At 36.6% G+C, this 16,334-nt stretch overlaps 1 protein-coding gene across 1 annotated transcript; it reads left to right on the forward strand.

Annotated features, from left to right (window-relative positions):
- Window positions 1-11,119: 11,119 nt before the first annotated feature.
- Window positions 11,120-13,129, forward strand: LOC121406188. The gene has a single exon (XM_041597211.1). The coding sequence runs from the start codon at window positions 11,120-11,122 to the stop codon at window positions 13,127-13,129; it is 2,010 nt and encodes a 669-aa protein (XP_041453145.1).
- The last annotated feature ends 3,205 nt before the right edge of the window (window positions 13,130-16,334 follow it).

A 16,334-nucleotide genomic window follows, 5' to 3' on the forward strand; every position in this document is an offset into this window, starting at 1 on the left:
AGAATTGACCAACTGGCCTATAAATTTCATTATCATATTGAATGGTCTGAATTCGGAAACCTACAAACGAAATAACTGTACATGATGTATATATGAGCAAATAACAACACAAAGTTATTAACGAAATCAACATGCAATATAAAACACACAATGTGCTCCTAAAACAAAACTCAAAAAGCTATTCAAAGGAAATAAAATTTGACAATCAAAAACATAGAAATGAAAAAGAAATTATACTGAAAAGATTGACTCTAAACTAGCCTAAGAAGAATGCGATCATCCATGCTACATAAAGAAACAGGTGAAATAAAACGACGATTACATTACATTGAAAACATACAGACATAATACATGTCTAATCCAAACTCATATTGAAGTGTGGTTAAAATAAATTAAAGCATAGCGACGACGCTAAGTGTATAGCAATCTAAATAAAACAATGTATCAACAACTACAAAACATAACAAGGAAAATAATTGAGAAATTATCAAAACCAAATTATTTCTGAATACTAAAGCAAAATGAAATTAACCTGTAATCCAAATTGATGAATAAACTACAGTTCAATATGTATACATTTAGTTCAAGAAAATAAGCAAGATGCATGGATATACATTATATACTTCTCCAATTGAGGAATGTGTGATTATGTTGTGAAATAAATGCGAGTGAAATCCACAATTAGTGACAGTGATAATTAAACAAATTAAAATTGAAATACAAGTTGATCACTTTAAGTTATTGTCTGCATAGGAGGACTAAGATTCTATGGGCGAAGAAAAGTTGCTCATTCAAGAAAAAAAAAATGCAGAATAATTGTTCATCATTTATATATATATATCATCAATATTATGCACAATTGACTTGGAAAGCTATATCAACGAATTAAGTTGACGAGAATGGGTAGAAATCCATTTTTTTTAATGTTGCAAATACTCCAATCAAGAAGGTATGATTATGCTCTAAGTTTATGCAAGAAAATATGAAAAAGTGAGCAGTGTTTGAACAGAAAATGAAAATGCTAATTTTTGGAAATGAATAGAATGTTAAAATAAGGTCAACAAGATTCGTAAAATATTTCTTCACCATGTGGAAGATGAATTAGGAACTGCATCTGCATGATGTTGAAACAGATAGTTATTGTTTATGTAATTTTTCATGGTAAGGAATGCCATTGAAAGAGAAATGATTGAAGAAACATCAAAGAAAATATAAATGGTGGCCAGTCATCATAATTTTCCTTTTCTCTTTAAAACCATAAGTGTTTATTCGAATTCTATCCATAAAGTGAGACGGGAGGAGGACCAGGACCATGAGGGAGTATGAAAGGGTGCATGCAAGAATGACAAGAACGGAGAGTGGAAAGGGGGTACATGGAGAGATGACAAACAGATGGAAGGAAGTAATAGCTATGAAGGCTAGAGGTAGGTCTCGAGAAAGGGTCCGGGGATCTACCTTGGATGTGCTCAATGCTACATGTATATTGGACGGGTCATGGGGAGGAACTGGGGATGAGAAAGTGGTGTCATGTGCAGAAGTACGGGTAGATGTCGGTGATAGTCCTATAGGAGCATGAGGGGAGGCGGAGAAGAAGTAGTAGAGTGAAGAGAAGGAGTGAAAGCATCCAAAACAGGGTTGTCAGATACAGAATAACCTGTTTGCATGTCGCATAGTGAAGGAGGATGAAGGGCTTTTAGTAATGGAGGATCAGAAAGTATGGGAGGAAGATCATGGCGATCAGTGATATCAGAGACTTGCACATGGGAGTTCATAGTCTTGATGCCACCATCGAGGGTGGAGGAGGAGAAAGATGGGCATCTGCTTGGGATAGGTGCTGATTTTCAGCAGAAAGAGTAGGGACTACAGAGATAGGGGAAGTTTTGTCCAAGTGACCAGAACGCAAAGAAGTATTTGCAAAGGATGAGTGAGAGATGGCAGGATTAAGAAGGTGTATGGAAGATGTGTCCTTATCATGACTGTCAGGATTGTGAGGAGAAAATCTGTCAGTTGTGACATTCCTCTTTAATTGTTCAATGAAACGATTCTGAAACGCTATCTCGTTACATGACATCCATCTTATGTCAAGAGTCAAACATGGGTTGAAGGCGGGTGCATATTCTACTTTTGAGAAGGGAGCATTAAGTCTCAAAGTTTGTAGGAAATTATTTCCTAAGACAACGTGCTCAGTGAGGGAGTCAACAACATGAAATAAGCACAAAATTTGATCACCGCCAAAACTTGTGGAAAGTAAGGCTGCTATTTCACCAAAGCATCGAGCACCATTGCAGTCGGTGCCAGGTGGGTGGGAGGCAGGGAATACAGGTAAGTTAGAAAGACAAGGTAAACTGTTAACCAGGTCCTTACTTATTACAGATAGGGGGCATTTATCATTGATTGCTGCAGGAATTATCGAACCCAGTCCAAAAGATACATTTATATGAGGAATAGGAGGATATCGAACTACAATATTACCACTCCTATATACCAGTGGATCCATTAATGGTCTAGTGGAACCCTATTTGCAACTGAAGAAAATGGCATTTTCAGCACGGGAAACATACTTCAAAAACTCAAAACTGAAATGAATGATAGAAATATCAGATAATGAAATCATTTGCACCGAGGACCCAAAACTTAAAGGTAACCTAGTCAAGCTTATATTAAGAATGACAAGATAAATATGAAACAGATAGGGGGCATTTATCATTGATTGCTGCAGGAATTATCGAATCCAGTCCAAAAGATACATTGATATGAGGAATAGGAGGATATCGAACTACAATATTACCACTCCTATATACCAGTGGATCCATTAATGGTCTAGTGGAACTCTATTCGTATGCAACTGAGGAAAATGCCATTTTCATCATGGGAAACATACTTTAAGAACTCAAAACTAAAATGAATGATAGAAATATCAGATAATGAAATCATTTGCACCGAGGACCCAAAACTTAAAGGTAACCTAGTCAAGCTTATATTAAGAATGACAAGATAAATATGAAACAGAACATAAACAAAAATATAACAACTGAACAAAATAAAAAAAATTATGCTAAAATATAATCCATTAAAAGCAACTAAAAGTCTAAATCCAATATAATATATGCAAAATACAGGAATATAGGAAGATATAGTAATTAGCGAAAACAATAGCAAAAACCTAAAATCAAAAGGAAGAAATTTACTTAAGTTGTCGAGAAATTAAATCAAAATAATAAACAATTCAGCAGAAGTACGAAATCGTCCCAAAACGGATAAGGAGAGTGTATCAAGTTCAGTTTGCCAGCATGCAGGCACATCCACGACGAAAAAGAGTATCCAGGAACACAAATCTGTTCACAGTTCAGCCTCCAAACGATAATAGAGATGGAAACAAGGATGAAAATGGTGATGACTCTGAAGATCTTGTCAAGAAAACTGGAAACTGGAATTCCCGGACAACCTAGGGAACGACGCTATATCAGGATGCAGAGGTCCAGGATAGAAGTAATAAAAACAGAGAGATAAATATACGAAGATCTCAGCTACATGTCCATGCAGACCACATACACGAGTTCAGTTGAAATTGGTTTGCTGGTAATCCTGGTATGATGAAATAACGATCATCCGGCTCCAAGATGGCGCCCAAAATGGCCACCATTCACAGATACTGGAATAACTCACTCATTATTCACACTAAACACCACATTTGTATGTTAGAGTATGTATGTTAGAGTTTGACTATGTTTAACTGTTGAAGCAGTGAAGAAATTGATTATAGATTCCCCATCTACCTCCTGTGAGCTGGATCCTCTACCGACATGGCTTGTCAAGAAATGTGTGGATGAATTGTCTCCTGTGATTGCTCGAATCATCAACCTGTCATTCAGAAATGGCCACTTTCCAAATATAAACTTCTCATATTAACATTCAAATGTATTCATGGTATTGCCCCTGCTAATCTTCAAGAACTTGTCCAGATTCATAAACCTAAGCGTAATCTCCGTTCTGGCTCACAAAATCTTCTCTCTGAAAATCACTTAGATCTATATCCAAAAACTTTTAAAGTTACGACGTCTACATATCCTTCGCTTTTTCTACGTGAAATCTTACATTTTGATTGGCAAATGATCATAATTTTGTTGATTTGGACATGGGAATTGTTCCTTGTGTGCTTTTGCTTCACAAATGTTGGTATCTTGTGGTGATATGACTCAAATTCTGCTGTTAAGTGAGTGAACTTGGTATACGATGTGATACCACAATATGAACATATATGTTCCGTGTAGTCCCATACATATTGTGCATCTCTATACTGGCTGATCTCACGCTTACATAGCAATAGGCCTAGCTTGTCGCCAAGTCATCACTTTCGAATTGTTTTCTTACGGTTTGGACCATCATTACAGTACAAAACGTGATGTGACATATAATATGTTGGAATGATTTGATTATTGGATACAGAAGTCGTATATTTGAGGGCCATTACGGCGGTCGGCATTGCTACCAACAAGTGCAAAGGACATCCAGGTACTGACTCGTTTATACACAAACTCCCAAAAGGGATAACCATATCTAGCATTAACTTTTTCATTAGTCTTATCTGCCGATCAGGATTGCCAGGCAGTGATACCGATACTGATAATGAAATTATAGAGAACAATCTTGTGGAAATATATCCTAACTTGAACCGGACAATGATTGTTCACCATTTTGTTTTGATACATATGAGGCTGTACATGATGCCCAAACAAGTGGGAACATTAACCATATGAAGAACGCAGTTCGAAGTAGCTGCTTGTTATGCAAAGCAGATATTATCAATTGCAACACCAATGAAACTTTATGTGATAACTGCTCAGATTTACCCGATAGAGTAAATTCACTGGAAGTATCCATCCGTGACATCGTCACCAAACTGAGCGACCAACACCACGTTTCAATAGATGAGAACTTGATAGGATCTACTGCCGAGAGTCCTATTAAAAGGAACAATAGAGCTCAAAGTTCCAACCTTAATGAGACTCTCGATACAGTCATTGATTTAGAGACCCCAGAACAATTCATCACTAATCCATCTTTAGATCATCAACTCAATGAGTCCAGATCTAAACTGAATGCAGTGTCAAGTTCTGAATTGCAGGATGAGCAACTAAACCCTCTTCATTGTCCAAGCATTGAAGAACAACTGAATGATTATCGGGACAAACATCAAGCTCATTATGCATCAATAACTTCAAATGCCATAACAAATAAGAACGTTCAAACTTCAAATAAGACTGAAGTCTCGAGCAAGAACCATAAGAAGGTCGATGTACTTATCGTCGGTGACTCCATGACAAAGAGTATTGTTTCTTCTAGACTCTCCAAGAGAAGAAAAGTTCTTTCGAAATCACTACCGGTGCGCGGATCGAGGATACATTCGATTTGATATGCTCCACTGCGACTGAATGCCAACCGGATGAACTCATACTTCATCTCGGTACTAACAACCTATCTCACGATGACGAAAATGAGCTTGTAACTAAAATGGCATCACTAGCCGACCAGGTTATTAGAACCACTTCTGTTTCTTCAGTTGCCATTTCATCTATTATTCACCGTTCGGAAGAAAAGGAAGAGGACTTCCGCAAAGTGAACAACATTAACCAAGGCCTGAAACTTTTGACCAATTAGCGTGAATGGTCCTTCGTCGACAACGACAATATTGAACCTGGCCTACACTTGACGACAGATGGCGTTCATCTCAACGGCTACGGTGTTCGCCTACTCGCCCAGAATATAATTGCTCACCTGAGGAGCAACACACTTCGCTCGAAAGAGTGGTCTCGTCCAACTTCGAGAAATTATGCGTCAATCATGAGTTATGACCAGAATCCACATTTTCGAAACTATACGCATCAAAAGTTTCGATGGAAACCCAAAGGAAGATATTTTCCACGAGATTGGATGGACAGCCTGGACACAGCCAAAAGACTCCTAAACCCGTAATGAATGTAAAACCCAAAGCCCCACAATCTGACGTTGAATTCGAAAAAACATCAAGACCAGTATTTGAGCAAAACGCTAGTTTCGAGTCGTGCTCAACGAGTGATTTATGCGAATCGCTCGACTCCGCTCTAGCCTCTAGTAATGAATTGAGTGACTTAATTACTATGTCTCACATTGAAGACTGCAATCCTGATCTTGACGTCAAAGGAAAATACATTAAACTGGCCGATGATGGCAGCATTCCACTTACATCAAATTTCGGTCTGAGAGTCTGTCATTTAAACATAAACTCCTTACCGAATAAGTTAGAGGAATTCAAGTTTTTATTTAAAAATTTTCCGTTTGATGTAATCGGTCTTACTGAGACTCATTGCGACAATAAAGTAGGTGACAATGAGCTACAAATTGGCGGTTATGACATGCTAAGGAGAGATAGAACCAGACATGGTGGGGGTGTGATGGTTTATGTAAAAAACTCTCTCTCATATCAACACATAAAAGAAGAACTTGACTTTGGATTGGAAACGATCTGGATAAGAACCAAATTGTGGAAGGGAGCATGTCTTCTATTATGTGTTTTATATCGTCCCCCAAACTCTTCAGCTGATTTTTTCGATTCAGTGTCTGCGATGATGAGTAAAGCTTTAGATTTTGATTGTGAACTAGTAGTAATGGGAAATCTCAACTGTGATTTACAAAGTGATAATTTAGATTCTGCATCGCAAACCCTTTTATCACTTAAGCAGGGTTCCCTTATGTCACAGTTAATCAAATCCCCCCCTCGTGTGACCAAGTATTCTAAAACACTAATAGATCACATATATTCAACATGTCCGGATGAGCACAACTCCACAGGAGTAATAAGAACCCATATTAGTGATCATTACTTGATCTACACGTGTTTAAATTGTAAAGGTTCCGATCGTGTACACAATGATATCCAATGTAGAAACTTGAAAACATTTAATCAGGAGGACTTTGTAAATGATCTTTCAAACTTATCTTTTACTAATATGTATGGTGTAAATGACGTCGACACAGCTTGGGAACAGTGGTACAAACAAATAATGTCAGTGATTAATAAACATATGCCATACAAACGTAAAAGAATGAGAAAAACCCCTTCTCCCTGGATCACAGGTAAAATAATAGCCTTGATGAATAAAAGAAAGCATCTTCATATCAAAGCCCTGAAGTCTAGTTCCCCAAGTTTATGGAAAGAGTACAAAAAAGTGAGAAACAATGTAACGTGTTTGATTAAGAAAGCTAAACAAATGTATGTACAAGACTTATTGATAGAGAAGTCTGGAGACCCAGGTGCGTTATGGTCAATCCTAAAACAACTGTCCTCTAGTTCTGGACAACTTGCTATAAAATTGCTGATTGATGACAAGGAAGTCACTCAGCCTGAAATAGTAGCTGAAAAACTTAATGATTACTTTATTGGTAGTGTTTCGAAATTGCTGGGTGACGTGGAAGAAAGTGATTTTGTGCCCACGTATACAAATATAGTAACTGACAATCCATTATCAGAACTAAATTCTGATAATCAAAATGAAACTTTTGATATTCCTCTTATATCATACGATTTTGTTTCAAAAGAAATCGATGGCTCTTCTGTAAAAAAGGCCACAGGGCCTGATGAAATCTCGGTTAAAATTTTGAAAATGATGAAATGTTCCACATCTGTAATAGATAGTCTTATTTATGTCTTTAATCTTTCATTATCTAAAGGGTACTACCGGAAGCCTGGTGTCTTGCCAAAATTCGTCCAATCCATAAGACTGGAGAGCGATCATGTGTAGAAAACTATCGTCCAATATCCTTGTTATCAATTGTTTCCAAGATTTTGGAGAAGTGGGTACAAAAGCATTTACAGGCACATTTATTAGATATACATTTTTTAGTGATAAACAATTTGGCTTTAGACCAATGCATTCCTGTGAAAGTGCTTTATTGTGTATGGTCGACGATTGGGCAACTGAAGTTGACAGGAGTAAGTTTTGTGGAATAGCTTTTATTGACATGCGAAAGGCTTTTGATTCTGTAAACTATGATGTTTTACTACAAAAACTGGTTGCAATAGGATGTTTGATAATGCTATCGCATGGTTTAAATCTTATTTTTGTTTTAGGAAACAATACACAGAAATAGGAGGGATCAAATCGAGTATAAAATCAACCTCTTCTGGGGTCCCACAAGGCTCAGTTTTAGGGCCCTTACTATTTACAATTTATATTAATGATCTGGCTTCTTGTATCAAATCAGGGAAGATTGTTGTGTTTGCTGATGATGCAACGTTGTATGTTAGTGGTAGTACCATAGAATCTGTAGAAAACCAGCTTAACTCCGCAATGAAAGAAGTATATGAGTGGACATGTAAAAACAGATTGATATTAAATGATAAAAAAACCAAAGTAATGCTTCTTGGTTCTCGCCAGCGGTTATCAACCTTGCGGGCCAAAACACTATCTGTAATAATCAATAACACTATTTTAGAGTGTGTATCCCAGCACAAATGTTTGGGCGTGATAATTGATGATACTTTGACATTCAAAAAACATGTTGATTCAATTGTAAAAGTAATAAAACAAAAGCTTGGGTTAATTAGAAGAAACAAACATATATTTGATGTGGAACAACTTAAACGATTATACATAGGGTTCGTTCTCCCTCATGCAATGTATTGTTCAAATGTGTGGTCGTATAGATCTGAATCTAATTATAATACTGTGCAAAAACTACATAAACGTGCAGCTTACATCGTTAGCGGTTATACATGGGAAACCCCATCAGAGCGTATTTTTCAAATTCTCTCCTGGTCTTCTTTAAAAGAATTGTACAGGAAATCTACATTATGTATGGTATACAAGTGTGTAAATGGATTAGCTCCCCATTTATTAAGTACCAAATTTATTTTTAATGATGATGTATCAGAGCGTATAACACGAAGAACTAATAAATTAATGCTACGAGCCCCGAAATTCAAAACGCAGTATTACAAAAATACATTTATACCGGTAGGCATAAGTGAATGGAACTGTTTATCCCAAGACACTCGATCTGCACAATCATTAGCAATATTCAAACGTCTTCTGAATTCTTGAAAATAATCCCACACCATTTATATCTTAATTGTATCTTATTTGTAAAATTTGTTTTCGCTTATGTCAAATGTAATCATAATGTTGAATTTATGTTACAAGTAAGTCTGCAGAGTGTAATGGGGGGTGTGTGTGTGTGTGGGTTTGGGTGCTTCTGTGTGTTTGTGTGTTTCTGATGAGGATTGGGACTTTTAAAGGTTTATTTCTTGTATATTTTGCATATTATGTATTTTATAATTTGTATGTATTTTGATTAACAGGGCCCAATTGCAAACCAGCTTTTTATCTTTGTTAATGTTTTTTATCGTGTATAGCTGAATTGGTCACCCTGTATAAAGATGTGAAATAAATAAATAAAATAAATAAATAAAACTGTCAAGACCAAATCATATGGGGATCGGGCAGCACAATGGAATTCTTTCATCGACATTAAGAAATATTACCCAGCTTGAGAAATTCAAAGTTCAATTAAAAACCCACCTTTTTCAGAATGTTTGATTTAGTCACTCGCGCATAGAGACCTGTAGGTGTTATGCGTATTTAAGAAATGTACTATTATTATATTATTTATTATTTCGGTACATATTTATTGGTTTAAAGAGGTAAAAGATCTAGTGATACTGGTAAGAGTAAAAATAAGCAGACTAGGGTACCTAAAAATCCAAGATGGCGTCCAAAATGGCTGCCGAAGCCTAAAAATCAACCATTCATCTGTTACTTCTTTTAATGTCTTTAATTTTGTTTCTATTTAATTCTATTTAATTTCTTAAGCCTATTTTGGCCTAACGCTCTTGGCCTAATTGTATTCCTCAAACATAAAATTATTGTTGTTCAAATCTGTTAATGACCAATAGGTGTAATTAATTCCTCAAACATAAAATTAGTAATGTAAATAAAAATAATCCGCTTTTAAATGGTGCTCATCAGAACAACATGTCTAAGCGCTCTACAGATATTACCGTTTCATGGCCAGTTTGAATACAATTATTGTATTCCTCGTACAAGTATATAAATTAGCCTTGGAAAAAGCTGTGTCATTACCAATTTTGTTCCTCATACATATAAATTATCAAATCAATTGCTTGAGATCGTTACACTGGGAGTTTACAAAAGGAGAAGACGTATAATTTTACTAGGAAAAACGTTTGCCGTGAAATAGTTCATGTCGTGTACAGGATAAGGTTTTTTTTTGTAATTTCTAATTTCTTTTGATACTGTTCTGTTTTATCTTGTAAATCGATTTTATTTAGATTTGTAGTCACCGACTGAGGGCGCATTGATTTCGTAGTCATGGGAAGCCTGTCGTTTGTCAGTTTAGTGTTAGTATTTTCTAATTTTGTGATATACAAGCCCAATGATGTAAGTATTGTTCTTGTTTATTTTGAAGTTTATTAGTTACATTATCAGATAAGCCAATTGCCATGTTGAAATGTGGTTTAATTGATTACCAATTGATATGACAAAATTATGTAAGCTTAGTGAATTTGTTCTAATTAAAACGCCGTACGTGTACGTGTATGCATTGTGTAATAGGAAGCGTACGTGGCGTACCTAGTTGTGTATGTAACTTGAATTTGGCGCCTTCGGGCACGTGATGTCTTCATTGTAAATAAGCCATGCAAACATAAATAAGTAAACGGATACGCATTTGAATATTAGTTGATTTCTTTTATTATGAAAACAGTTTTACAGAAAGGATTAATTTAGGGTACAAAATACAATAATCAATACATAACATTTACAGTAATCAGTATGCTTATACTTGATGTGACCTTGAATCTTGTCAAGGTCATTCTTGGTTGTTGTTTGGAAATCAGTAGCCATTACTTATAGTTATATGTGTCATGACATGTCAATTTAGCTTATACAAGTTTTGTTTAATTTGTTATTAAATTGCAGATTGAACCAGTCAGTCTCATCCACATTATAGTCAAGACTCGGTCTGATACTTGGGTTTTGTTTGCCGTATCACACGTCACATCTACAGTTCAATATCAGCTTGAGTGTCTTCAGTGTCATCCTCCTTCAAGTACGTCACTGCAATGGAAGGCAGCACAGATGAAGAAGTCACCTTTAAGGTCAATAGAAAGTCGGAGGATTCTGTAAAGATGGACAGTGTTAAGATGCACAATGACTTTATGAACAGAGACGACATCAGGCCCGAAGACTCTGTGAGTCAGAGGAGTAGTAGTAGTACCACGTCAGCTAGTTGGAGACTTCGAGCTAGGGCTAGGAGAGCTGCCTTAGAAGCAGAAGTCATGGCTCTGCAAGAGCAACAAGAGCTTGAGCTTGAGGAAATCAAGTTAAAACAAAGGAAAGCTGAACTTCTTCTTAAAATGAAATTGAAGGTAGCAGAGGCAGAAGAAGCTGTTTATAGAAGTACACAGTCAGACGTCAATGTCAAAGGGAAGACTGATCCTTTAGAACAGGACAAGACTGAAGAACCTTCTAAGCTTGAACCTTTAAAGGACAATTCAACAATGCCGGCTAAGACAAAACTGACACCAACTTGTGACAATTCTTCAACAAGTGAAAGTGATAAGATGATGGGTAAGATGCATTCTGACATTTTCCATCACTTACAGCAAGGACAGAAACAACATCAGCAGCTGTTGGAAGCTATCACCATTTCCACTGCCAACATTATGTCCTTTGATGGTAACCCTTTGAATTTTTATGAATTCATGCGGTCGTTTGACAGCGTCATTGGTAGTTCTTCATTGGACAATAACACCAAGCTACTCAAGTTATATCATCTTTGTAGTGGAGCTGCCAAAGACATCATCCATTGTTGTCTAATGATGCATCCAGATGATGGATACTTACATGCAAGAACGCTACTGACTGATCGTTTTGGAAATGCTTTCAAGATCTGTGATGCCTGGATCAAAAAGATCACAGAAGGACCAGTCATACAAAATGATCCAAAACAGCTGAGAGATTTCGCTGATCAGCTTAAGACCTGTGGTGAAACCTTGATGGCAATAGGAATGCTCCGAGAGTTAAGCTGTAGGAGTGAATTGGTAAAGATCATTGAACGTTTGCCATTCCACCTGAAGAGCCGCTGGGTACGTCATGTGAAATCAATCAGAGATGTTGGAAGACAGCCTACTATCCAAGATGCAGTTGACTTTATCACTGATGCAGCGGATGAGCTCAATGATCCTGTATTTGGTGCACTTCTTACTGTAGGACCAAAGAGTGGAAGTACTGACAAAGTAAGAACCATGTCAGGTAGAGGTCAGGTGAGCGTATTTACCACTTCCGCCAATCCATCTACTCAGAACTGCATCATGTGTAATGCAAGCCATGATCTTTTTGGCTGCCAGGAGTTCAAAAACATGAATCCTGATGACCGCTTTGATTTTGCCTTCAAGAACAGATTATGTTTCAATTGCCTCTTACCTGGGCATATTTCTTCTAGATGCAACATCAACAGAACCTGCTCTGTTAGAGGATGCGATCAAAGACATACAAAGTTTCTCCATACTGGGAGAAGGATGACATCTCCACAGCACCCTACACTTCTCAGTGCGAGTGACGCGTCTACTCAAACTGACAGCGATGTATCATCCCATGCCAGCTGTGGCGCCATGGGGGCCGGAGCTAGCAGAATCGCTCTTCCGATAGTACCGGTCACTGTTAGTGTCCCAGGTGAAGTAGGAGGAACTATTGAGACTTTTGCTTTGCTGGATTCTGGTTCCACAAACTCATTTTGTCTGAAGGAAATAGCAGAGAAGATCCAGACAAAGGGACGAAAGAAGATCTTATCAATATCTACACTAGAAGCTCCTAACCACACCATGGAATGCGAAGAGGTGAAGCTGAGTGTAAAAGGGTCTTCTGGTACATCAAGCAAGAAGATAGATGCTGAGTTCCTTGCACGTCCAAGCCTGAATATCAGTACAGTGAACATGGCCACTGAAGAAGAGATCTCCAGATATCAACATCTTTTTGGTATTGATCTCCAAGTGACAACAGGAAAGGAGGTATCTTTACTTATCGGACGAAGCTCTGATGCCACTGGAAATCAGAGCAGGTGCTCCAGGTGAAGTTTATGCCATCAGGACAGCACTTGGGTGGACGTTAAATGGACCACTAGGAAATGAAAGTAGTCTTCTGAATCATCAAGCTTCATCTAACTTCGTTTCTGCTACAGGAGACCTGCCGCTGAGAGTCGAACCTCAACAAACTTATAAGCAAGGTGGAGTTGATCGAGATGATGATTGCCAACTTCCATCTCCCACCCTAACTCAGGATCTGCCAAATAATCCTCAAGTGACAAGCAGACAAGACTCCATGAAGACTCGACTGGATAAGGATGGCTGTCTACATGTGCATCCTAACTACAGGGAGGAGATGAAGTTTTTGCTGGAGGAATCATATGCTAAGGATGTTCTTGATGCAGCTCCTGAGAAAGATGAAGGTCTGATAGAGCTTTTCTCCAAGATCCCTGGCATCGTCAAAAGCAGGCCTTCAACAAGAGAATCGACACAGGTCTATGATGATGAAGATGTGAATTCGAAGCTCTTACTTCTGTTGGACAGGAGGCTACAGCTACTTCCAGAAGTAACAGACCAGATGTCTCGAAGATGACTCAGAGTTAAATGCAACCTTTAGCGGACTTTAAATACTAGTCAAGAGAATACTTACCTCATGTGTAAATTCGAAACGTTGAAACCTTCGCATCGCAATCTACAAATAAGTCGCCTTGTGATTGATGCCAATGGAAACTCTTCACTTATTTTGTGACTGCTTGGAAGATTTATCCAGGCTTTCTAGGCAAGAAAGGCGTCAACCGCGGCAAATCCAAACAAAGTCTAGCATCATTATTTCAACTATGTCAATATTGAACATTATTCTGGAAATAAATTATTCATTGTGCTAATTTAGAGCGCTAGGTCAGGACCTAATTGATCGCAGATAGAGAAACTTGTAAAATATCCGGGTAAAATATATGCAATTTATGATAACTGGATCAACGATTGTCTTTGCGAGGAGATAATATCAATTTAGATAATCCTGTGCAGTGATCTTTGAACTTATCGCGATATAAGCATTGTGAAGTCATTAATAATCGTCAAATTATGAAATCATATGGATTCTGTTTCGTGAAAGCATTACTATATGTCTACGAATATTTAATATCATGATGTCAACAGTGATTACGACATGTGTCAAAATATGATAATGTATATCATCACGAGGAGTTTAGAGCGAGATTGATAAGCTTGTGAGCTGGATTTAACTGGACCTTAACGCGGTCAGCGTATCAACAGTAGTCTTACCAGTACTGATATTTGATAACTGAAAACTGAACTGAGACAAGAACTAACGTTCAATCATTTACAAGAAATAGACTTGAACTTATAAACTGATTAAGAAGGTTGTGTATCAACACATGTGGACTTATCTGCCAGAATATTCATGTTTATTCATGCATTTGTAAAAAATGTGCATGTTGTCATTTTTCAAGAAATTTGCTCAGTTGACATTAAAGATGTGACAAAGTTTATATGGGTTATGTAAATTTAGAAAATTCATAATTTCCAGTGTGAATTGTAAATTTGATTCAACAGGATTTGAGCTGCAGTCAAAACATGTATACATTTGTCTTTGTGTTAGGTCACCATGCTAAGTTGAATGTGGTGGAAGAAGAAATTGCCAAAAAAGGGATTGTTATAGAAATTCAGGATTATTTTCGTTAGTGAGAGAATTAATATGTCATGCTAGGTAAAGTTTATGCAGATTAGCTTTATATAAAAGAGAAAGGACAATTGTGAGTTATTATATAATGATATGCTCTTCAAATGTTGGTTTAGAAACATAAATGTTGTCAATTTGATATGATGAATGAAAGAAATGCAAATTTATTATGAAGCAGAACTTTAGAAATGTATTGAATGTTATATGCTCTTGTTAAGGCGTTCGTAGAACAGTTTGTCTTTTGTATTGTGTAAAAGGAAAATGTCAAGAGTTCAACTCTTCGTGAGAAGTTCAAGTCGGAGTTTACATTTGTATTATGCAAAAAAATTGATGGGTTGAGAAACAGCTAGTTTTTCTGATTGCATGTTTCGCATATTATAGTAATTTTCTCATAGTGTCACAGATGTCCCTTTTTCTAAGCCAGAATGAAGACGTCGTTTTGATTAAACATTTTCAGTGTCATTCCTGGTGTATGGAATTATAGTTAGGAATCAGTTCCTTTTGTGTCAAATGTTTACCAAAATGATGCTTCTTCAAGCAAGCCAAGTTGGAGGCTCTGAACTTGGTGTTGTCATGGTGACGTTAAGAATGTTTGATATACATACAGTCATTGTAGTGTACTTATTGCTAGTTTGGATTTTGTAATTTTCATCTGTCCTTATGAATGCAAAAGATTTTTTGGCTAGTTAATGCAGTTTGTTTAAAATGTTTCTTCATTGTGAAAACATAAAATACTTAAGATAGGTTAAGGCCTAGTTAATCAACTGAAGTTGTGAATTTTGGTTTGATATAATAATATTTCAAAGGTAAATGTTATTTACAAAAAAATTGTTAATATAAGAATTCATGATGAACATAGAGAGTTTTTATGTAATTTTGATTTCGTAAAGGAATGAATAGTTAAATGCTCAGAAAGGCTTCTCATTTAAGGGGGCCGGGATGTCGTGTACAGGATAAGGTTTTTTTTTGTAATTTCTAATTTCTTTGATACTGTTCTGTTTTATCTTGTAAATCGATTTTATTTAGATTTGTAGTCACCGACTGAGGGCGCATTGATTTCGTAGTCATGGAAAGCCTGTCGTTTGTCAGTTTAGTGTTAATTTCTCTAATTTTGTGATATACAAGCCCAATGATGTAAGTATTGTTTTTGTTTATTTTGAAGTTTATTAGTTACATTATCAGATAAGCCAATTGCCATGTTGAAATGTGGTTTAATTGATTACCAATTGATATGACAAAATTATGTAAGCTTAGTGAATTTGTTCTAATTAAAACGCCGTACGTGTACGTGTATGCATTGTGTAATAGGAAGCGTACGTGGCGTACCTAGTTGTGTATGTAACTTGAATTTGGCGCCTTCGGGCACGTGATGTCTTCATTGTAAATAAGCCATGCAAACATAAATAAGTAAACGGATACGCATTTGAATATTAGTTGATTTCTTTTATTATGAAAACAGTTTTACAGAAAGGATTAATTTAGGGTACAAAATACAATAATCAATACATAACATTTACAGTAATCAGTATGCTTATACTTGATGTGACCTTG

This window comes from Lytechinus variegatus, chromosome 19, assembly GCF_018143015.1.
Source record: "Lytechinus variegatus isolate NC3 chromosome 19, Lvar_3.0, whole genome shotgun sequence".
NCBI classification, from domain to species: domain Eukaryota; kingdom Metazoa; phylum Echinodermata; class Echinoidea; order Temnopleuroida; family Toxopneustidae; genus Lytechinus; species Lytechinus variegatus.